General features: G+C 37.8%; 1 protein-coding gene across 1 annotated transcript in view; it reads left to right on the top strand.

The window, feature by feature from the left end:
- The first annotated feature begins 1,746 nt into the window (after positions 1-1,746).
- LOC139717172 (palmitoyltransferase ZDHHC3-like) overlaps positions 1,747-25,919 on the top strand; it is a 75,158-nt gene continuing 50,985 nt past the window's right edge. Inside the window, exons 1-2 of the mRNA XM_071628673.1 lie at positions 1,747-1,878; positions 11,378-11,573. Of these exons, the coding sequence (XP_071484774.1) occupies positions 11,418-11,573 (156 nt within the window). The 5' untranslated portion in view covers positions 1,747-1,878; positions 11,378-11,417. The remainder of the gene's footprint in view (positions 1,879-11,377; positions 11,574-25,919) is intronic.

The raw sequence follows: 25,919 nt of genomic DNA, 5'->3' as shown, positions 1-25,919 counted from the left end.
AGGGGGAGAGAGAGAGAGAGAGAGAGGGAGAGAGAGAGAGGGGGAGAGAGGAGATACATAGAAAGCTGAATCCAACAAGCAAAATGCAAGGCTTGTGCTAAATTGTGATTTCAGCACAGCCATGCATTGGCTTCTGTTTTAATTTTATGTCCCAATGACCACTAATTAATGATGCATGTACTCGTACGAAGCAACCAACTGGCGTATTGAACATACGTGATAGCTGGCAGAGAGAAAAACCAAATAAAAACATGACTACACAGTGTATACTCAACCATTTTGACTGTTTAAAGCTGTTAGAGAATGTTTGTTTGACCTTAGGGCTGATGACACATTACAATGCATCTGAGCCAGACTCCACAGTGTGTATATTCTTCATATCCCTTTTCATACTTGATGCTATCCCCCCTTGCCACCGAACATGAATAGTGCATAATTATGTCAGGCAAACCATTAGGATCTTTATGATAGAGGGGGTGGGTGATCAAATCATATATATTTGAAACGCAGTGAAACTTTCTGAGGGAATGAAGCAGCTATATTAAAGCAGGGTCTGGTCTGAGAGAATTATAATCAATTGACTATTCACCTTTGATATAGGCCTACTGTATAAGCTGTTATTTTTGCATACAGATATTTTGGCAAATTAAGGTGACAGACATTTTTGCGAGATGTTGATTTCGCGAATTGACACCAATGCTATCTTGCATATATTGTTACTCTAGTGTATGGCAACATTTTTGCATGTTGTTAAATTCGCGATCCAACTAGCTGTGATTCGCGAAATTCGTGAAAATTAAACCCTCTCGAAAATAAACACTTACAGTAGTTTAACTGGTTTGAGACATGTAGGGGGGCCTATCTGCCACAAAGAAAAAGTCTTCAAGATTTTTGTGCCTATTATAGGCCCTACTGACCTATCAATAAATATATGAATTTCAGCAACCTTCTTGGATTTATGTGCTAGCTAGCTGCTGAAGGTGTCGCGACCACCCTGTCTTTAGGTTGCTCACTTTTTATGCCGCCACGAAGTGGTGCCGGAGGCATTATTGGTAATGAATCAATGTGAATGAGTGCAAGCTGTTATACATAGGGTTCATGAAATGTTTTCAAGGATATGCAAGTACCGGTATATAAATCAATGTATGCATGGGGGTCACATGCAAACAAGGGTTAGGTATGGGGTAGGGCCTCTTCTCCCTTGAGATCTGTGTATGATTGTGCAGTTTTCTAATTTTCTGTCAAATTATTTGAAAATTTATCAGGAATGGGGGGGGGGGGGATAGTACCCCTCCCTTACAAGGCTTTAGCATTTTCAGAATTCTAAAAATAGATAACTGATTATTCAAACATCAACAGCCCCCTCCCCCCCCCCAAAAAAAAAAAAAAAGAAAAAAAAAGAAAAAAGGAAAAAGCTAAAAAAGAAGAAAGTATGGTGAAACTCTTGCACTTGGAAAGAAGTAGGCCCATCATACATGTAGTTGAGATAGTTTCAAAGCAGGTGCTGTGCACTCCATAAAAAAGCCTATAATTTCCTTTTACTTTAGCAGTGTTTAGCCGAACATAACCACCCCTCTTCAACTTCGAGGAATGCCACGCCGCGGCGCGCCCGCGCGAGTGTGTGGAACGTGCCGATGCGACGCGCTATCGGCAGGTCGAGGGGTAGTAGCGGTGGTGCGATTCAACGATGATGCTGATGTTATTTTTAGGAATCGCCAACACGCAAAAGTTTATTCCAGTTGAGTACACGAATTGCGAAGGCCAGACGTGCTACTCCGGAATTCCATTCCTACACGCCACTGTGGATGAATATCAGGACTTCGTGACCTGTGTGCTGTTAATGTGTGACTTACTGCCATTTGAAATTCTATGTGGATGGTAAGTATTAACTTATTATTTTCAGCCTTATTCTGCGGAAACAACTATGAACTGAGTATGTCTGAGTTCGTATCGCTTCCTGCTCGCTGTAGTCCCACATACTTACTGTTCTGTATGTCGGTTTTCAACCTCCAGCAGCATCTGTCTGTATCGTGTGATTCTTGTCGGACGTCGGGTATTGATGTTCCGCGGGCGCGGAGACTACGTTTCCGTTTGGCTTCACGGAATCCCAGAGGGCAGAGGAGAGCCGTAAATATCAAAAATGATAAAAAGTTCCTCCGGACAGACGGATTTTTCTGTCTAACATATAGTTAGCTTTGTTGCTGTGTGCTACACAACAGACAAATCACAATAAATTTACATTACTCTTATAGCCTATAATCTAGTGAGATAAATTTCCAATCTGGAATTGGATTGTTGATAGTTGTACGAGTCACGCAGTAGAGAACCAAGCAGCATGGAACTTCTGGAAGTTAGGCGAGTTGTGTATGTAATTAATTATGTAAGTTTTCCACCCAGATAAACCTCCTTTTATTAAATTTACTATTTATTTAGATTCTAGTCTAGTATGAAATGAAATGCAATGACGTAGATACACATCCTAGAAATATTAGAATCAGCAGAGTATGGTCGGTCCTACTACTCATCGACCGCCTAATTTTTATTTGCTTGATAAGAATATTTAACACTGAAATTCACGTAAAAACTTGACCTACGTGATTAAGAAAATCCAGCACTATCAAATGCCGTTGTTCCCTTTTCAATTCGAAGTTGCAGTGCAAAAATATCGCCGTCGAACTTGAGTGGCCTCTTTTCAGCTCCCCGCGGTGCCGCTCCTTTTGTAGATCGACCGCTGTTTTTGTATTGACGATGCACACAAACCGAGTTGTATTGAACACCGTGTTGTACGAAGCTTTTTAGAAAATGCATTGACATTACATTACGATTCGGTTAAAATATTCATTCGAAATTTTGTCCTTGATTTAAACCATTAATGAAAAGTGAATTTTTGCATTTTCCCACACATCCTCATCAACAGTCAAAGCCAATACATTTTTATGTGCTCTGCGCGCAGTGCAGTGCGTACTAAGCGTTCTGTGCGCCAAAACTACATGGACGGTTTAAAAAAGGGTGGTCGATGTGTAGTACTAAGTAGAGATACCATACCAGAGATTTGTGAGAACACAGAGTGATGGCTTTGTCATGCCAATAAGATTGAAGAGTGACATGGATAGTTTAGACAAATTTACCCTGTTTCTTTGGGGAATGTTTAGCTACTCTGTGAACCTCTTCATATACATTGTGAACCCCAATATTTTATTTATGCAAATGTATTTATTTATTACTGGTCATGCACAAGCAACTTTCTTCTTATAAATCAAAATTCATGTACTTTAACATCGTACATCTTGGCTTTTTATTGATACCAAGCTGTCTTATTCGAACCAATTTGTATTTTCAGTCATGAGAGATCAAATGGTTTGGACTTGCCCTAAAGAACATACAATACAATAGGCTTGAAATCCTTTCTCTGTTTACTTGCTCCTTTGTTTTTGACTCTAAGTAAGCAAATGAATAAAGTGTTTGTTCTATAGACTGTACTTTCTCATAAAATCTATACTCGGATATTGTTTCATGATTGTACACAATCGCTTGACTTATTACTGATGTAAGCCGAGGGCAATATTTTCCCAGCCTTCTTTTGGAGGTAAGTCAGGTGCTCATACATTGTATGTTGAAGAATTAGAAATATGTGGAGTTCTCTTTATATTTTTATACCATTTGAGCTACTTTTATGACATCATTCATGAGTAGCGGTAGCTTTCTTATCCAGCCATAATTTACAAAATGTACAGTAGCATATGGATTCAGTTACAGAGTAGAAGTGTTTACAATTCACAACTTTTGAACAAATTGTCCATGTGTTATACTGATATTGCTGCTTTCACTGTATAGATACAATGTATTTGGGATGGATTCCTGTGTACATCTTTACAATTTTGTACTGCAAAGGTCAGTTTGTAAAAAAAAAAAATGGGATGGAGAGACAGACATAGAAGATAGATAGATACATTGTAGATAGAGATAAAGAGATAAAGTGAATCTGGTGTTAAAATGGGGAAGGTTAGCAAAATAATTGAGTTGGACAAAGTTATCAAGTGAAAAAAGTTTTAAAAGTCAAACAACACAGCATGGTAAAATATTCTTTAGAAATAGATTTGTGAATGGAATTTTACGATATTATGTCTTTATAGATTATTTTGTATTAAGCAACTATATGATGATGTCAGTGCCTACAGTAAATTTTTAACACTCCGAGTGGTTGATACAAACATAAAGTAGCATGAAAAGCATATAATAACACTTCATTGTTTTTGATTGACCTTTTGAAGCTCTAATACCCTTTTCTGTATTCAAAGCTAAGTAATTACAAGTGAACAACTGCATTACACATGATATGTAGTACATACAATTACAATTTGTTTTACATGATTTAATTTCTAGGGAGGTACATGTATATGAAATGTAGTGAAGATTTGCGTGCACTTCAATGTTTGCTTCATTTTACTTGTCGCACTTGAAGGGCAATCTGAGATACAAGTTGTATCAAGCATATCACAGAGGCTCATTATGATCTGAAACCAGTGTTAAGGGATTCACAGTGAACATCATCATGGTGATTAAGATGTGATTCTTTAATAGAAATATATAAAAAAATGGTGAAAAATTACCTTGAAAATCATATTTTGCAAGAGAAAATATGTGCTGTTAGGTATGGAACCAGAAAAAAAAAATGAAGGATTTTTTTTTTCCCCCGAGTTAAGAATCCTCTGTAAAAGTATTGAGGTTATCTAAAAAGTTTTAACTCAGTGTGATAAAATTAAAAAAATTCTAGTTCATCAAAGGTAAATTTCATGTTGTTAGGCAGGTCTTGAGATTAACATTTTCCTCTGGTGGCCGGCTCAGCCCACTAAAAGTGGAATTCAAAATTTTGGTGGCCTTAAAAAGAAATATTGTGGCCTAAAATAAAATGAAAATTTTACACCAAATTTCATTTTGAATTTTAGTTGACTGATCTGGTCACCAAATGTTAACCTTTTTTTTTGGAAATTTGGTGGCCTGACACCAATTTTTGTGGCCCTGGGCCATCGCTAATGTTGAGCCCTGTGCAAAGCAAAAAGCCCTGATTACACTTTTTAACTGGCTTTAATAATTAGAAACACATACTTGTTGGACATTTTGTTAGATATACAAGTTATGTGTCAACATTTGGTCCTGTTGTCCCATATTTGTTCAGTATGTGGAAAACAATATTTATCGGTGTTTGGTCTCATTACCGAAGTAAAATTAGTTGCCAGATATTTCTGCTCCTATTCATATGTTGTGTGGAACATCAGCATTGTTGCAGGTAACATCTTTTGTATGCAAAATATCAATACATGTATGATGAATGATCAATATATAGACATTAAAGGGATCGTATAGTTTTGGTTGACATCTAACTTCAGGTTTCTAACATTTGTGTGTGAAAGAATAAGAAACCTAGAATGTATGAAATACAGATGTATGAAAGAGCAAAGAGGGATTCAACGTTTATTTGATGAAAATAGGTTTTGAAATGGCCGGGATACCCAAAACTGAGCAATCCTAATAAAAGGTTGGACCCACCTTTTATTATGATCGCTTTCTTTTACTTTGTTTTTTGATGTCTCGGCCATCCAAAACCGATTTTCATAAAATAAACTTTGAATTCCTCTTAGAATGGAATGCTCTGTACTATTTCATAGACGGTTTCTTGATATCTTGCAAAAAGTTAAAAGCCCAATCCTCATCTACACCAATACTATATTATCCCTTTAAAGGTGCATAGTCCCGGTAGTGTAGAGGGCGCTGTTGATGATACTGCCGATCACTGTTAGCCTTGATACGAAGATTACCGAAGTTGAGCTGTCAACAAGAGTAAAGTGCGTAGGTGTTGCTAAGTAACGTTGCCTTCGTTGTCTTCTCTGCGCATCGCGCAGTCTGTAGTAATGCCAGGGTGCGTGCATATGTGCTTCTTATTATGACATCACAAAAGAAGTTTGCTGAAACTGTCATCCCCCTCGGCCGAATCATGAGCCAAACTGTGATCGGACCACTGACTAACAGTGAATCGGACTTCTTCGGACTAGGGGAAGTGGGCCACAGCGTAAGCGCTAAAGAGGAGTCGATAGCGTACGTAGGTCTCTATAGGAAACATGCGCCGTGCGCCCGCGTACGCATTTGACTAAAACACCGGGACCATGCACCTTTAATATGCTATTGTGTGTTTGTGTTATTGTATCCCCCGAACAGAGTTCGGAAGATACTATGGATTTGGCCTCGTTGCGCTGCCGCTGCCGCATCCGCCGCAGAGATTTTCTTGTGAAAGCTTACTGGCTGCAGTTCTTCTTAGATCATCTTCAAATTTGGCAGGAAGGTATATTATGGTGAAGGTGTATTACTTAGTATGGTAAAATGAAGACGCCTATTGTTTTTGGTGATGGTGCCCGTGCTTGTTCCGTCTTTATACATGAAAAGGTAAATTTAACAGGGTCTGCTTTTGTGTGCGATGCTGGCCTTGTTTCTTGACCGATTTTTTTCAAATTTGGAATGTAAATGTATCATAGTCAAATCTATACACCTATACCTATTGATAATGATGCCCTCACTGTTCCACCTTTTACAGGGTCAAAGGTCACCCTGATCATGTCAAAATTTGCTAAAGTGCTTATTTATGCAATAACTTGATTGTTACTCAACAGATTTTATTAACTTGCTAAGGAGGTGTATGGGTGGTCATTCTACATGAAGGACACAACAGTTTGTGGTTACGGCGCCCTCAGTGTGATGCCATGTCACATTTCTTTTGTGCGCTCTATCAGCCACATTTCTTATCAGATTTTCTTCAAATTTGGCAAAAAGGTGCATTATAGCGAAATGAAGATGCCTATTGTTTTTGGCGGTGGCGCACTCGCTTGTTCCGTCTTTATACATGAAGCGGTAAATATTTCAGGGTCTGCTTGTGTGTACGATCCTGGCTGTGTTTCTTGACTGATTTTTTTTTTTCAAATTTGGTATGTAAACATATTACAGTTCGACCTCGATTATCTGGCCATGTCGGGACTGGCACTCATCCGGATTTAGCGAATTGGCCGGATATGGGAAACACAATGTTAATGTATAGCTGCCGTCCAAGCTGCCGTCCCAGTGCACTGGCAGCTAGGCCTGCAGGTACATGTAGCGCCGTGTAGCGTACCCCGCGACAGTGGTGTAATCTATGCTAGCCTGTGCAACTTCCCTTACTTTTACAATGATAATGTGGTGTGAATTTATGTTAGTTCTGTCGGGAGTATTGTAGGTAAATCGTGTGAGTTTTGTAGAAATTTTTATTGAGTTTAAAGTCACTGTTTTTTCTCAATTTTTGGATGAAAAAAAAAAGTCCTTCACTGCGTGAACGTGTCCGGATAATAGAGATTTCCGGATAAAAGGAGGCCGGATAATCGAGGTCGGACTGTATAGTCAAATCTAGACACCTTTACATATTGATAACTGCTGCCCCCACTGTTCCACCTTTTACAGGGTCAAAGGTCACCTTGATCAGGAGAAAATTTACAGTTTAGCCTAAAAAAATCATCCAAATGGGGTATGGGGGGGGGGGGTTCGGGGGATACATGTGCTCGATTGGGTCCCCCGGGCGAGTGCTCTAGCTTTATTACACTAGTGATATTTGTTTATTTCCTTATCATTTTGGAAAAATCAAAAAGCATGTTGACCAAAAAAAAATCATTCAAAATGTCTGCCTGTTTGTATGACTATGTTCTTGTATCACAGAGCATGAAATTGCGTGAAAATGTCCTGCTTACTGTACCTGTCGTCCTGCGTAAATTACGCGGTAGTGAATAAACTCAGAAGGTAAAATTGCCATACAGTCTTCTCATGGAGATACATTACTTCTTTGGTCAGGCAACCAATTACTGTTTGAAGATGTTCATTTGTGACAGTTCATGTATGCAATACCTAGATTATTTGACAAAGCATTGTGCAGTAAATACTTATTTCCAAGTGCACATTATATTGAATGAGGATTGAATTTACAGTTTCTCTATGATGTAAAGAGATAATGAGTATTGGTAGATTTCTGGTTTTATAAATCCTACAGAAACTAACCGCACTTCATGAATATCCGATTTAATTATTTTCTTTTTGAAGATCTGCCCTAAAGGGTCCTTAGGACATTGTGTTTTAGAGTTGTCTTTCTATCTGTCATGTCCATCTGTCCCAGATGTTGTTATCAAGACTGGAAAAACAACAAGCAAACAAACAGACGAACAAACAAATAAGTGACTGTTCTGTGGGCTTTCACACAGTCCAGTGCTTCAGAAGGTGTCTATGTGCTTTGTATATGTGTAGGTTGGAGCAAAAAACCTTATGGTCAAAGGCTTTTTGTACTATGTTTTTTGATTTTCGTTGATTGGAAATAAACTATGATTGAATTGAATTGAATTGAATTCTCGCTATCGCCAATGACGTAAAAAGTACCCGGATGTTCATTTAAGCGTCATTTATGGTGCATTATGGGATAGTCCGGTAGCAAAGTCACTTCCGTTCGTACGCGCGTGATACGTGACTAATGCTATTTACACACACAACCGACTGTATTCTACGTGTACTTCCGGTTTTCTCGACTTAAATTACAACTTTAATATGATTTGAAATTTCTCCATTCTTAAGAAATTGCTGTTAATACGACTATTGGTTGTTGCTGCGAAGCTGCCATGTGTTGTTCGCACGACAATAAATGAAAAAAATCTGCAGAAATAGGACCCTTACTGGCATGCGAGACGTGACGTGGCCGCGTGGGTGAAGTTTGCGGGTGAAGTTTGCGGGTGACTCCACAGCGCAGTACGTGCACGCGCGACTTACTAGTAGTGGTAGTATTATAGTAGCACTAGGTAGTAGGCCTAGTGCCTACGTACATTGTACGTACTTACTTGGAAGAAATTGCTTCGGACACAGGATAAGTTCGAGATCACTGTTCGTTCCCGATTGTGTTCGTGACATTTCGACAGAGAACAAATAAAAAAAAAAGATGGGCATTCCATGACGATATACTGTATATCCAGGTGGGTGAATATTTTCCAGCATATTTTCAGCGTATGCAGAGATGACTGATCTGTGATGTGCACATCGATCGCATGATCAAGCAGTACGCCGTACCGGTATGTGTTATGTAATTAGCTTATGCGCTGCGTGCAGTGGTGCATGTTGACCGAAAGATCGGTCTGTATCTGTTCGTCGGGGAATGGTCCGCGAAGACTGCGTCTGGCTTCACCGATCCCCTCCGTCTACGGAGGACAGCGTTAATGGCAAAATATAAAAGAGTCCTCCGGACAGACGGATCTTTCTGTCTATGGTGCATGCTAATGCAAGGCCGGCCGCCGGCGGGGACTACAGTGTACGAGTATGACAGGCCTGGCCACTCGCTGGCTCGGGCGGTACAGCGGCCTATTGGCCCACTGTACTAGTATCTGTGGTCGGCGCTGCGCTATAGGTAAGGTACACGTACGCGCACGCTAGCGTTGTGCAAATTATGCCCCGCGCCGGAAGTGCCCTTGCTACCAAGTGCCCTAAATCTTGACGAAAAAGCCACATCCGGGTACTTTTTACGTCATTGGCGATAGCGAGAATTGAAAAAGATGGTCAAATGTGAAGAAACTTTGGCCCCAAATGGTCTTTTACAGCCATTTTCTTTCAGGTTATCAGGGTTACATAATTTTGTTGGAGAAATTGGATGTAGATTTTGATAGATAATTATTAACCTAAAATGAGTGGTAAAAGTCAGGCCAAAGTCATGTCAAAGTTCACAGTACCTTTGCCAAAAATTGTAATTTACAGCCATTGCTTCAGCTTGAAGTGTCTCGTGGTAATGTGTTGTGTTATGTAAATTGATGGACAGACTTAAAGTAAATTGCCAATTAACTTCTTAAACAGGGGAGAGGTGATACAGTAGGTTATAGGGCAGGGCCAAACTTCACTAAAATGTAAGTAAGAATGCAATTTTCAAACCACAATGTCAGCTAATATGCTTTGTTAGAATAAAATCTGGTAAGACAGATGAGAATAAGAGAAAAAAATTAAGAACCAGAAATGACAGATTGAAGGTCAAGGTTATAGGTCACCAAATATTTATCTGAAAATTTCAAAATTTTTTAGGCCACAAATTCTTTGAAGTTGCTGAAATGAGGAAATAAATTAGAAACAATCCAAAGATATGCCTGGATTGATAAATAACAGCCGGCCAGAAATAATTGAAATTTCTTGGGAAAGGAAATAAACTGATTATACTTTATAATATTGACTTTTTGGTTTGAATCAGCAACAATGATTGGCACATGGTTTAGAATGCAAAGGGTTAAATCAAACACCTGCAGTGTAAAATCAAGTCTTGAGGGTAAGATTCATAAATTAGGATCCTCGAGGCTTGAGATCTGCTTTCCCCTTCTCCTTTCCCTTCCTCGCTCACTACTTCCGCTCATATTTTTCTTGTAACATCCTTGCCTTCCCAATCATATCTGGTTACAGATGAAAATAAGGAGAAGGGTAAACTGGGAATAATTGGATTTCTGTTACCACAAAAGTTTGCCAGATCGCTGTGGAATCAGGTCACGGTGTGTTCAGGAAATGCGAGTGCATGCAGACAATCCTGTCCACCCTCACAGTGGTGGTGGGGGGGGGGGGGGGAGGGGGCTGATGGCAGTATTGCATACATGTACATGGGTGTGCAAGTGCAGTACAGGTGTGCAGCCTGCTACAAGGGCAGTTGTATCCAGGTGTTATGTACACCTTGAGTGTGGGGTACCAGGAGAGAGCAGTGTCTATGCAAACAATCTAGATTTTACCCTCGAAAGGAGATTGTGGTTGCATTGTTCACTCTTCTCAATTCTCACTCTATTTGCCACATCAACATGAGTGAAGGATTAGACTAGTTTCTGTTGAATATGATTTCACCCATCACCTCTCTTCCTCTAGACAAACATTTCAGATGCTAGTGAATGTGTTGGAATACTCTATCATGTGTTTATCTCAAAGTCTAAGTTACTTTCAGTAAAAGCAGTGAAATACTACGTACACACCAAGAATATTTCAGAAAACTACACAAATTTAGAATAAATGTTAGACTGGTTGTTGGCAAACTTTTTCATACATCATCCCAAATACACCATAAAAATATGCCAACAATCAACCTCTAAATGTTTTCCAGATCATGTAAAGAAATAATAATTTGGCAGTGTTCTTTCAATCATTTTGTTTCTTATCTGTTTTTCATGCAAAAAATACCAATATTTTTTTGACTGATTTGAAGTGACTGACCGAGTCCAAGATGATGTCTCATACAAAACAATTTCTGTCATGTTTATCACTGTGAGAATTGTCTGCTGTTACAAACATTCCCCTGTTTTTGTTCATACCACTTCAGAACAGTCCAAGTGAAGAGATTGAGATCACACACCAGCAGGATGAGTTTGAGATTAGAGCCATTACATCCAGGCTCCAGTGCCATCAGTGATGATGTGGAGCGGGCTGCCGTCATGAGAGCCAGGACCAGTAACAAGTGTTGTAGGTGCTGTGGTTTGACAAAGGCTCTACGACTAGACAGGTCCTGGTTTATCAAGGTAAAGACTACATTGACTTAAAGCATTGTCATCAATACTGTTTTATGTCTGTGTTCTATGCAACATGATCACTAGCTGTGATCACACTGGCAAAAGATTAAGAAGTTTAAGATCACAAAGTCTTGCCATCTTTTGTCGTCCATTCTCATTGGCAGCCAAACTTCTCGATCTTTGGATCAAGAAGTTTGGACCACTAGAGTGTGAGCGCAAAAAAGAAGAAAGAGCGCGCCGTCTGACAGCTGGTGATTGTGATGTAACAATGCACACCTGTTCAGTGCACTCCCGTTATAAAGAACACGGTTATAATGAATTCCGGTTACAACGAAGTAAAAATTCAGGCCACAACATAATCGGCTCTATGTTGTTTATTGTTTATTTGTTTGGTTATGACAAAATATTGATATAACGAAAGAAAACTGTCGGTCCCGAGGACTTCATTATTTCATTATAACGGGAGTCCACTGTACATCACAATGATGCGCACTTCTGAGGCACAGCCTGCAAACAGGTGGTGGACTGGTCACGTGACAGACTTTGCGAAGTTTAAGTTTCAAGCCATCACACTGGCAAAAGATTGAGAAGTTAGACAGGGTTGGGGTAATATCCCTACAAGTTTGATTGGGAAGTTTTGTGAGAAGTTTCGCACAAAGTTTCTCAGGAAGTTTGCGGTCACACTGCAAAAGATTGAGATCTTACAAATCGCGATCTTAAACTTCTCTATCTTTTGCAAGTGTGGCATGCACCAGTGTGCCAGCTGTTTAATCTACTGAATTCAGCAATAAAGAGATAAGAAACAACATGTTGTTTCCATACTATATGATATTTGTCTGTGGATGACGGACATTCTGCTGTTTGTCCAAGGTCCATCAGTAGCATGATGTGATCATTTGTGATTTTTGATCAGACTGTTATACCCCCGTCACACTAATTCGGAATCAGCACGAATCAAGCAGAACCAGCCGGAATTAAGGATTTTCAAAATTCGCGCCACATTCGGGAGAAAAATTCAAATTCTAACAGCTTGGTAGGGAATGCTGTTCGAATACTTGGAATGCACTTCGAATCCTTCTCGAATCATTCTTGCACATTCCGAATGAATCAGCTCTCGAATGCTGCTTGAATGTACTTGGAACGGTGTAGGAATATTCTGAATGTTGTTAGAATGCGGCCAGAAATTTTAGAAAGCACTTCGAATGCCGCACAAGCGCGGTTCGATTGCTGCCCGAAGTCTGATGGTCGGAAAGCGCCTTGAATGCAGTACAAACTCATTTCGAATGCGGTCAGAACGTTCCTGGAATGGCTACCAAACATACTCCGAATGTTCATGAATTCAAACAGAATGCAGCCCGAAAAATTAGAATACACTTAGAATGTACTTAGAATGCAACACGAATGTCCCATGTGTGTCAAGAATGCCGCCGGAATGGTCTCCAATAGCGTATAAAATGGTGATTTTCACCATGCAGTTTCAACCCGATCATCCTTGGACCATGTTGCTTTGCTACAGATTGCTGTCCTCCAGCAAGACCTCCTTGAAAGAGAGTGTCTAGACCAATTACCCCCTGGGCAATTACCCCAGACCCTTCCCGTGACCCTAACAAGGGAGGTGGAACAACCTCCCTGCCCTAACCCTACTCCTAATCCTGAACCTAATCCTAACCCTAACCCAAACTCTAACTCCAAGCCTAACCCTAACTCTAATCTTTACTCTAACCTTTTCACCAACCAGTATTTAACTTGTTTGTATGAGCATTTGAGCATTTGAGATATTTTGGCAGAATTTGAGGTGCAACACCATTCCGATTCTCCCTCAAATGAGGTCAGAATGTTTCAAATGCTGTTAGAATACCGTAGGAATATTTAGAATGCCGTACAAATATTTAGAATGCAATCAGAGTCCAATTAGAACACCCTTCGAATGGAGATCAATATTTCTCCACTTCGAATGCTCCTCGAATGTTTTAAGCCTGGGTAAAACATTCGGGCTGGCCACAAGAATGGGCCCGAATGTTCGGAATGCACTCAGAATGTCGTCAGAATTTTTAGAATGCACTTCGAATATGCAGGAATGCAGGAAGAATTTTCATTCCAACGCCATTCTGGCTCATTCCGCCTCTAGTGTGACGGGGGTATTAAATGCGATGCATGCTTGTTTTGTGCGTGCTTTTATTAGCACACACACACACACACACTCACACACACAAAGGTTCCAGCAGATTTCAGAGATATATTCTGGGCATAGAATCTTGCACAGTTTGCTGCCATGAGATGTTTGTCACCAACTACTAATGCATAATATTTCAGGAGGATTTTATTTTCGTGAATTTCGCGAGTCGGGTGCTATTTGTGAATGTAAAAATGTGAACTCTGATCCAGACATGAATGTGACATGCACACATACAATTCTCCATTCAATACTGTACACCACAATCGTGTATTTATCCACTTGCGAATTCGTTGGGAAGTCTCGATACGTGAAAAATTAGACTTGTGTTGTATATGTTATGTACAGTAATCTTTTGAAAATTACATGCAATATGTCATTTACCACCTTGAGGACCCAATTGTAGATATTTTTGACATGTCTAGACTTTCAGCATCTCACTTTTCAATGTATTTGGTGTATTAAAGGTCCTGTTTACCTTTGGGAGCAGTGATTTAAGAAATAATTCAAAATGTCATATTTAATGCGTACATGTGTAGGTCAGTTGTATCACAAAACGTCCTGCCATATAAAATTTTTACAATAAATCCAAAAAATAAGGATATCACTGTTTTTCCTCAATAAACCATAACTGTAGATGGTTTAGTCTGGAAACATAACTATTGTTCACATTTTGTATTATTCAACAATTCTTACCATCCATTATACTGATTCAAATTTTTACATTGGTTGTTTCTATCCCTAACTCCCATTTTAAAACTATTTTGAAGCACAAATGCTGGGTTTTTGTTTCATCTGCAGATGGTAAACTAATGTTATATTATGCTAATCCATTTTGCAGAAGAAAAATTGGTTTAAATTCATAAGGATACCTGAATTAGTAACTCAAGGAGTTTGATACAAAGTGCGAATGACTGTTTGATGTCCATTATTCATTAAGGGTGATAAAAGGCATCTGTAGACAGCATTATTGCAAGGCTGGGTTCACATAGGAGTATACTATTTGGGTATACGGTGCACGTTTTTGAGGGCACGCGAATAGCTTCAATCGAACAATAGGATTTCCTAATACCGGGTCACATAAGAGGGCACTATTCGAAAATGCTGTATAGCTGCATATAGTATAGTATAGTATAGTATAGTGGGAATCGTGCTTGTTTGATTTTCGTGCAGCGTATACCATCCTGTTCGGGTGTGGCAGCTGGTGTTTTGAATGTGTGCTTTGGTTAGATGAGGTAAGTTATAAATTATATGATTTCTTGGTACTCATTTCATTGGAATATTTAATTAATTACTTAATTATTCTCATAATAAGTTGAAAATAATGTGGAAATAGATTTAATCCAAGAAAATATTGTTTATAAAATGATTTCCTTATTATTTCACTTTTGCTATGAGTTCACAGAGCTGGGATGGGGTAGTAGAATTACGCTACCCCCCCCCCCCACCATAAAAAATGATGTCATCAAAGCAAAAATATGAATAACAGATAAAATCAATTAGGCTGATACATGTTTGAAATGTTAAAATAGATATTTGGAAACAGAACTACAGTATTTCCAATCATTCCCCCTCCCCCACCCCACCCCCAGCCCCATCCCCACCCCACCATCCAACCCACCCCCAAAAATAAATACAATTTTTGTTTTTAGTGTGTAAAATCATATGGCTCAAATAACCCCATCTCGATCGACTGACTGAACTAACCCCATTAAAAAATCATTAAAAGTTATATTATATTTATAGAAGTTCAATAATCTACAGAGGTGATTTCTCTGCTTTAAGTTAGTCCAAAACACGTTTATTTTTGAATATCAATAAGTTATGTAGAAAAAAATTCTTTTCTTTTGTTTTACAGAAATTAACTTCAGGTATAAGCGCCAAAAGAATATCAAAGTAGGACATGCATGCTACATGTGACCCGCCATGCCCGTATAGCGTATAGAAAATAGCGAATAGCGAATAGCGAATACCGTATACTTCTATGTGAACCCAGCCTAAAGTCCCTCTTTAATTGAGACTTGCCACATTGCAAGAGTGGAGAATCCAATGGATTGCATAAATGCAAGTTTACGTTTTGGTCGCTAGTGGTCAGGTCTGTATGCAGGCTGCATGCTGCTTACATAAAGCATTCCTTGTGAGCCATCTTTTTTAAAACCATTTATTGTTTACCATTATTATGAATTGAAAAAATGCTATTAATACAAGTTGTACTTGTGGATATATGAACTCAAGGTCAACAGCATTGTCTGGGCAAGTCCAAGATAACACGCGCGTTACGTATGGGACATTCAGAGACTTTTATGACCTGAAAAATAGTGTTGATGGCCTTTGATCATATTGAACTTTATCATGGTGATTGATATCTAGGAGAAGTATAATCATAGAAAAAATTGAGAAAAATGACCTTGACAATTATATTCTAGAAGAGAAAATATGTGCCGTTACGTATGGGACCAGAAAAATTTTGTTTTTTTGAACATTTTTTTCAACCTCAAGACTCTCTGAAAGTATTTCATTCTACAACTTGTAACTCACTGTGATGAAAGTCACAACACTCAAGATTATCAAAGGTAAGTTTCATGTCATCAGGCAAAAAGCTCTAATTACAGGTTCTAATTAAAGACAGACATGACGTGTTACGTATGGGACAGTTACGTATGGGACACTTTGTCCCCCATTCATTTAGTGTGTGGAGAACCATGTTTATGGGTATTTTGCATAATTATTGAAGTAAAATCAGTTGAAACTACTCAAATACTGATCCAAATTGTCAAGGAAACAATATTCCCCAAATATTAACCATCATAGTCATATTCAATCATATTTTTATATTTTTATGACCAACCTGAGTATGCATGCCCTTTGTCCCCCATTTGTTTAGTGTGTGGAGAACCATGTTTATGGGTATTTTGCAAAATTATTTTGCGAAATACCCATAAACAAATTTTTTGCATAATTATTGAGGTGGAATCAGTTGAAATTACTCAAATACTGATCCAGATTGTCAAGGGAACAATATCCCCCAAATATTTACCATCATTATCATATTCAATCATATTCTATATTTTTTATGACCAACCTGAGTATGTATGCCCTAGTTTTGTCAGGATAGTTACTACTAAAAAATTGAATATTTTAAAGTATTTACTTCCATTGATGAGGGGCAGTTTGCCATTAAGTTTCAATAAAAAACAACTTGACACAAGAAATATTAATTTTAATAGATAAGCAATACCTGATGCGTGGAATTCCAGTAATCGAGTAGATGTATGATGTTTGTCTAGCAGTCGGGTCATTGATTTGAGTCACACCTCAGTATGTATACCCATGAATTTTGTTGTGGCTACTATTGAAAACTGAATAATGACAATTTGTGTATCACTTGCAATAAAAAAAAATCATTTTACTTTGTTTTTTCAGTGGCTCCATCAAATTAACTTTGAATTCCTCTAGTCTTAGAATTGTATGCTCTTTAGTAATTCATATTATTGGTTTCCAGTCATCTCATAAAATGTTGAAATCTAAATCCCCATTTCTACAAAATCTATACCATCCCTTTAATGCTGATTTTCATATGTGTATTTTGCCATCTTCCCCTCCCCCTTTCTGAAAATTGTTCAGTCAAGTACATGTATTGTTTCAAGTGTCTATAGCTCAAAAAGTAGCTATAAAGTTGGGATGCTTTCTTCTGGATGACTGACCATTTGTCTACTGAGAGACCTTCCCAGCCAGCTACATGCATTATACATGCAATATATATGAGGATGTCCCATACGTAACGCATTTGTCCCATACATAACATTATTTCAATGCCTAATAAAAAATATATCTTTCACTGTTTTTTCTTTTTTCTATGGTATTTAATTTCTCTAAACAATAAATTAGAACTTTCCAAAAGGGCATTCAAATAACCTTAGCAATTTCAGAAAAAACCTAAAAAAATGACCTCATTTTGTTACGTATGGGACATCTCATGATAGGACACGAGCTAATTTGCATAATCATTTGCATAATCCCTAAATTTTCATACCAAGTTAAACTATTTGATGAACTTCTCATGTCCACATATTAATCAAATATAATTTTCTTTCCTTTGAATAAATATGAATTTTTATAAATGTCCCATACGTAACGCTGTGTTTTACATTTATGCAAATGAAGCCCTTGAAATTTGCATAAATTTACATAATATCATTTTTTCCTCCATGGAAATCAAAACTTCAACTCATAAGCTTCAAAATGATACCAAATATGTCAATATTGAGCAAAGATGAAATTTTGCCTTCTGAGGGGACCTTACCTTGGACTTGCCCGTCTATAATCATTAAATGAACACTAGTGACACATATCAAGTCATGTAGTTTCCTAAATCTTGTAATTTTAAGAGTATTGGATTTAAGATGTCTTGCAGTAACTAAAAATATACTGTGATAGTTCAATACAAACATGTTTTTTTTTTTTAATGAATTGTTAGTTTTTCAAAGCAGAGATTCTTTTTTGAAATGTTTAGAGTCTAATAGGGCATTAAAACAAGATAGACTGTTCTGAATTTTTAACCAAGATACAATAGTATGAAGAGAGATTTGATCCTCAGTGGTACATGGTGATGCCAGCTAGCCCTCTCTGTTCCATTGGATTGGAGTATTGAGGCAGAAGCTCTCAAGGCTGCTTACTGTACATACATATGTGCTTTTTACACCCCGTGTATTTCTAGTGAATGTATGACATAATAAATCAAAGAGGAATATTGTTTCATCATGAGAAAAAGAAGTACATGTATGTAGAACGAGCTTTATTCTGGAAATAGGTGACTTGCAGCCTTAGCCTCATCCTTCACAAACTCTTGACCTTTCTAAGCTATCAGTATGAATAGGAGAGTGATCAAGCACTCTTGAATCATTTATTGGTATACTCTACTCTAAGTCTCAGACTGTTTTACATTGCTTGTGTATTTGTAGTTTGTTTTCTTGTATGTCTCTGTCTCCTTTGTCTGTCTATCTGTTTGTCTGTTGATATGTAATTATTTCTTCTCACTGTCTGCTGTAAAGCAACATCACTCTCTTCCTGATAAAATGACAAAAATTGTAAAGAATGCCAGTTCAAGTCTGTTTCCTAGAGGGAAAGGCATTACATTTGGCTCCATTTCCCACATTACTCCCGTCAAATTCTGCTGGTGCTAGCAAAGGGTGATGTGTGTGTTGTTAGAAATCTGAATGTGTCGCGTGACAATCTGGAAGGCCGTTTCATTTTAATTTGGTCGGTTGCTGTCAGACGATGATAAATAGGCACTCTCCACTGGTGCAGTGTTTATGGGGTTGCTGTCTCTTCCTTCCTTTAAATTATGACACTAGAGCGGTCAGTTGAAGCTGGTATCCGCAATAGCCGCTGGCGTCACGTTCAATTGAGGCAAGAGATGAATATCTGTATGAAATATTTATCCAAACATGTACAAGTATTGAGTATGCAAAGAGTTTCTTCTTGATTAAATATTCATAATCCAATTTCTAGCTCACCCATGCTGATGTATCATGCCAATGGGTACAGTGTACACAACCCATTGGTTTGACTGGCATACAATCAGGTGTGAAATATGAAGTGTGAAGTACAAATTTGTAGTCAGTTTTGTTTAGGAATGTCTGAGTCTATTTACTTGAAACTGAAATGCCTTGTAAGTTATTATATAGGCTGGCTCCATGCTTCATAATGATAATAATTATGATGATCTAATAAAGTCTTCCTTATCCAGGGTAGACTCTTCAGTGCTGCCACTGCTCCTCCAGAAGACCCTGCCGTACTGTATGAGAGTTACATAAATTGTCTGTGATGCCCACATCATGAAGTGCCAGCTACCATGTACTTTTAAGAATAAATACCAGCAGTTTATCAGCAAATTCACTGGCAAAGATTCAAGTTTACTTTCCAAGAAGAATAAAAATTGAAGAATGAGATAGTCTGTCTTACTGATGCAGTGAAAAGTACAGATGACATGTTATGCTGTACATAGAGGAAAGTTATGATTGGATGGTGCTACAATAATGGTTGGAAAACTAACAAAAGAATAGCTAATTCCGTGTTGTGTGCTTTCCAGATTTTGTCCTGTATCCCAGGTTGTATGAAAATGCCACATATAAGATTCATATTCAATTCAATTCAATTCAATTCAATTCAATTCAATGTTCTATTTCATTTTTCGACAAGAACATATAGACATTAATTTTTTGGGTAACAGAAAATAAGGTGCGTAAAACTATGTAGAATGAAAAGAATGTACAATGATATTAGCACCTTATGATAATTATACATCATCATAAAACTCTAGTGATTAGAAGTAAGTAAACAATTATGCAAAATTTGAAAAATGGAGGGACCCACTAAAAAGACAAAGTTTGTAGGATGTGGGCCCCTCACAAGAAAAACATCAGTTGAGAGCAAAAAAAAAAGTCTGGAAGCCCACTAGAAAGAGAGATCAACAAAAACAGGCAGATATACATACAAATAAACATGAAACGGGACTGAAATAGGAGTAGCAGTACAACGGAGAGTTGACTACGAGACGAGACAAAATGAGACAAAACTAACATAACAGTAAAAGAAGAGAACAGAACAGACAAAAACGTTCAGCAGAGACAGCGATCTCGTCAGAAGTATGTCAAGAGAGTGGGAAAAAAATGACGCGAGAAAGAACAAGGTAATAGAGATATAATCGCAGAAATATCCTAGCCTTGTATGAGTGTAATAATAGGAGCTAGAGTTATATATGGATATAGCTGATTTAAGTATCAAATATGGGTATTATATGCTCTGATTAATCAAAGCAATCAATGAATTCTCTTATCCTACAAGTTTTATTCAATCCTCAGAGCCATAAACATGAGTCATATATGTTATATGTATACATATATATATATATATATATATATATATATATATATATATAGCGTGTCCCAGAAAAAAGGAAACCGAGATTCATTGCAATTCTTTGCGATCATAATCATATATTTGCTTTATGAGATATGTATGATTGGAAAGATATACATCTCTTTTTTCATTTGATGCATAACTCATTGTTCATAATTCATGCATGTCTGAGTTAGAACAATAGACAGTAGTGCTACTAAATTTTCATTTGCACGAGCAAATGGCAACTTTGAGTAAGTTTTTCAGATTTTTCCAGCAATTTTTTTGCAAAAAATAAAACCATAGCCTTAATATCCATTCTTTTTCCTTTCATATGACATCTCATGCGTAAAAACTACTCCACGCTTGCTCGAGAAAACTTCATTTGAAAATATGCTTCCATTTTACCCAGAAAGATGGATAGTGAATAAGGAGCCAGGTAGCTTTCCCGATGCCTGCCCGACTTGACAGATAACAATGGCCTTCATGCTTCATTGAATTTACACAAACATGAAGGGAGGGGGTAAAGGGAATGTTGCAAACGGTTCGGAATAAGGTCGTAAATTAGCACATGATCGTGAGCTTGCCTGACCATGCAGCAAACCACAGAGCAAAGGGTGTTCATCAGAGGAGTGTTGAAGGGGGAGGGGAGTAACCGACCGAAAAAACCTTCGTAGCCTTCCCCCTCAAAAAACAAAAACAAAAACAAAAACAAAAACAAAAACAGAAGATGACTTTGAGCCCTGCACTTGTACCTTTTAAATGTTAGAAGCGCAGGTTCAGTGATTAAAAAGGTGATGTACCCCCCCCTTCCTGCTTTGCCTCCCCCTTCAAAAACTTTAAAACTCTGTCAGTGATGGAGGATGAACCACCTGTGAGAGAAATGAAGAGAGGAATGAAAACAGTGAGATAAGTTTGAGGTATACAAAATCATCAAACTGTGTACACTACCACTGTTGTAAGGTTGATTTTCCATAGCCATTGGACTGCATGCAGCCTGAGAATACACACGGTATTAGTCTTCAATTATTGGTTAAGTTTCATAGCTTATTCTAAATAAATGACAACAAAGGGCTTTCTGTCTCATACAGCATTCTCTGTAAATACCCCCCCTCCCGAACAACATTCACTGTAGCACTGCCATTGTTTTGTGTGAATTCAATGGCGCAGGTGAGCCCATTGTCTAATGCTAAGTCGGGAGAGCTGAATGCTTGTTTTCGACTATCCGTTTATAGAATCGGTAGAAATGAAGCATGTTTTCATGCACATTTCCCTCAAGCATGGGTTATTCATATTTGATGCATAAGATCTCAAAGGAAAGAAGAAAATATAGATATTTAGGTTATGAACTTTGTTTTTTCGAAAACGTAGCCTTAAAAGTCTGAAATATTCACTTAAAGTCACCATTTGTGCGTGCAAATGAAAATTTGATAGCACCACTGTTTGTTGTTCTAACTCAGTCATGCATGAACAATGAACATTAAGTTGTACATCAAATGAAAGAAGAAAAGTTTATCTTTCCATTGATGTATATCTCTAAAAGAAAATGTACAATTTCAGTCATAAAAAGTTGCAAGGAAACTCGGTTTCGTTTTTTCTGGGACACGCTGTATATATATATATATATATATATATATTTTTTTTTTTTTCTTTTTTTTTTTGATATTAGTAATCAATTTTGAGACAAGTATTGAAAGGAACTGAAGTATGGCAGCTTCATGGAATAATTCTGGATGACTGTACACAAGTATTAATTTTTCTTAGGAATAAGATGCATGCCTCCACAATTGAAAAAACACAAACCCAACAACAAACAGATTATATAAGCTAAGATCTGCAATATACGGCAGCACAGAATGATCTATGTACATGTATATGGTACAGATAAAAGCTCAGGGAGTATGGTAGTGATAGAACAAAAGAAAGAGAGAGAGAGAGAGAGAGAGAGAGCGAGAAAGAAAGAAGGAAAGTCTAAGAAGGAGAGGGAGAGAGAGAGAGAGAGAGAGAGAGGGAGAAAGGGGATGTGAGATATCATCATAGAGATGAAGTCTAGGGTGTAGGAATATGTGGTCTGGCATGCTTCGTCCATTAGTGAGTTCTGACTGACCTTGTTAGCCCATATACAAGTGTACCATTTGCCCAGTTCCCTTCACTGTAATTCACAGTGGGCAGTAACTATGGCAACTGTGTCATGATGCAGGACCCTTGTCATCCAACCTGCCATCTGAGCTACTGTCTCTTGCCTGAGCAGTGGCAGTTTGAGGGAAAAAAAACAAAATTAGAACCAAACAAGAACATGCTCAAGGGGATTTGTCCGAGTGGGATTCAGTGCTGAGGACAGGTGAAAGAAAGATAGAGAAAGACCCATGTATTTCAGCCATTGATGGCAGCCTAGGCTTGGGTTTCAAGTTATCTGATCCATTCCTTCATTTTCTGAAAAATGTTTCAAGTATTTGATCAATTTTTGAGGTTGACTTTCCTCCTGGCAGTAATGGAGCTCTGCTTGAAATGACTGGCTGCCACAAACAGCAGAAAAAAACCCAGTGGATGTGAGAGAGGTGACAGACTCAAGGATGCTGGAAGAGAGATGATAGCTGAGAGTGTACTGGTAAACAGGAATATGAGGAGAATTTGTCAGTAGATACCAATCTTAGTATGGAATCCATGTTTACTAGTGATCAACTTTCATGAATCCACCATGCTGGGATTAGTTTCTGGGCAGGATGGTCAGTGCACTGAGGGACATATGTTATATTTGCAAGACTTGATGCTAGTAGAATTGTTGTCCACAATGTTATAAGTGCTGCATGGGTGTTTTTATTTTTGTCTATAGATTCTGTATGATTATAATTAATATGCAGAGGGAATAATTTACCATCAGCATGTTATTTTGGCACATAATGTGTTTCACAGTCAGAACAAAATGTTTAGCCCATGGCAAGCAATTATCAGTCAGCAATCACCGAAGGACAACACTGTCAAGTCGCAGTGAAAGGAAATGAGTGAGAAAAAGAAAAGAAGGGAAGGATGCCCTTTGGCGACAGGTGTTAGTTTCCTTGGTGATACAAGGCAGATCTCCAATTAATAGTCAGGTTTGCACCTTACAGGTGTTCATATCTGAGTTAAATTTTCTTGAGCTTTCAGTACTGTTTTATTATCAGAAATTATTTTCTTGGAAAAAAAGAAATCTTCTTGATAGTTACACATAATTTCACCTAGCAATTTTTTGCTCTAGTTCTTTCACTTATTTTCTTTCTCTTTCAGTATCATTTAAATGGAAATATTGGTTGTAGTACAGTGCAGTCATCATAAGGGAACAAAGCGTAGTGAACGTAAAATTATTTAAGAGAAAAGTGTAAGACACTTACCAGCCTCAACTTTATTGCAATAATGGACATGACAGTCAGAAAGCTCAACTTACAGAGTGTATAACACTAATCATAATAAGATGTGTAGTGTTGTTTGGTTTTAGAGCTCTGTATATATTTTTTCCCTTCAAGTACAAGTGCTATAAGATGATTACTTGTAAAATAAGCACAAAAAAAAAAGAAAAGAAAGAAAAGAAGAAGAAGATAAAAAACCAAAAGGAATTGTCACTTTCATAACATCACTGTTCCTAATAGCATTATGTAGGTAACAATCAGTGTATTGCGTTGCTTGCTAAAATCATACAACAACCTGGAGAAAACAATACAGGTGACTATTGTAATTTTAATAGCAGAGCTGAAATGAATGTGGCTCTATCATATACCAGGGAGGTGACCTCCGTGCATACAAAACTGTACCATTACATATCTATAAATACAATCTTTGCTAATACTGTAGCATTCCAAAGGGAAAGGCAACAGATGATGGGATGATAATTTCTTGCTATATTAACACCGTTATACTGTACATGTGTGGCTAAGCAAAGGTGACAGATTGTGGGATGATAATTTCTTGCTTACAAACTTTTTTTTTTGTACTTAAGTGTTTAGCTAGGTTTGTGGACTGTGTACAAACTACTGTAGTATATGAAGCTACTGTTTGTAGAAGTTTTGTACCAGTCTGTGTTTGTATAAAGTTAAGTAGAGGCACACACCAAAGGCATAATACATGATTTGTAGGTTCAGCTTGAGTCTCTGAGCAGTCCATAATATCTACACTCACAGTGAGATATACATCAGTGTATGATATTATCTGAAGCGCTTCAAATCAGTGGTATGTGTCGCTAGCTTTCCATTCAGATCCACAATACTGCTGTCATCAGAGGATACCGGGTACTCACTATTGCTTCTTCACCAAATCTTCCTGGTCCCATGGTTTGATGGACTGGTACACTTCTGCAGCTTTCATTGCAAACAGCTAAAGTTCATGATGCTGTATTCTATTTGATGGATTCCCTTGTTCTGACAATATCTATTCAACTGAGGAACAGTCATTTGTCCATAAATTGCATGATGGGTTGGTGGGCTGATGAAATATTTGTTAATTGTCTGCATTCAAAGTTGAAATGAAGTGTTTGTGTGCAGTAAAGTCACGTACCTATACACAGAGTGTGATAGACATGTACTAGTTCCTGAGACTCGACTCACATGCAACTGATATTGGAAATGAGTGGGTCCCAAAGTTGGCCTAATTCTTTAAACATCCTGATTTTAGGCTATAGAGTTGATCCGGAGAATTTATTTATGTCACAATGAAATCTATCAGCATACATACCTAAGGAAACATAAACCCAAGCTGTGTGCATGTTATACTCATAAGTAACAAGTGAGCCAAAAACCCAATCAGAGAAACTGACCATTCAATCTTTTAAGATAGCACAAGAAAGTCAACTTTTCTTTTCTGATTGTGGTATTGTTTATGGTACGAGTTTGAACAAGATAACAAAAACTGATGATGGTGTGTGCTTTTGAATATTGTAGTGGTGTTTACCGGTACCTGTATTAAAATGATTGGGAAGCATCCAATACAGTATTCATGATCTCCACAGTGAGGACTTGTAGCATATGCAGTGACTCTGGTAGAATTCATTCATACATAGAATAATTCATATCACTTATTGATTCACATTATGTTGGATGTGACAGATATAATGATGAAATGATGCAGAAAACTGTAATCAGTTTGGGAAAGATATCACTCATAAAAACTGACAATCAGCATGCTTGAAAAAGTCCCCAGTAATGTACAAAAGCTACCAAGGCAAGTGTAAAGATTGGAAGAAGCTGGATTTTTTTTAATTGTTGTAGTACAGAGATTTCATTCATCCGTAAACGTGATGTGAAGAAGCAATTTTT

Source organism: Diadema antillarum, unplaced genomic scaffold (assembly GCF_040938485.1).
Source record: "Diadema antillarum isolate AM-2024a unplaced genomic scaffold, OU_Dant_1.0 scf00000072, whole genome shotgun sequence".
Taxonomy (NCBI): Eukaryota; Metazoa; Echinodermata; class Echinoidea; order Diadematoida; family Diadematidae; genus Diadema; species Diadema antillarum.
This window is presented reverse-complemented; position numbering and strand designations above follow the sequence as displayed.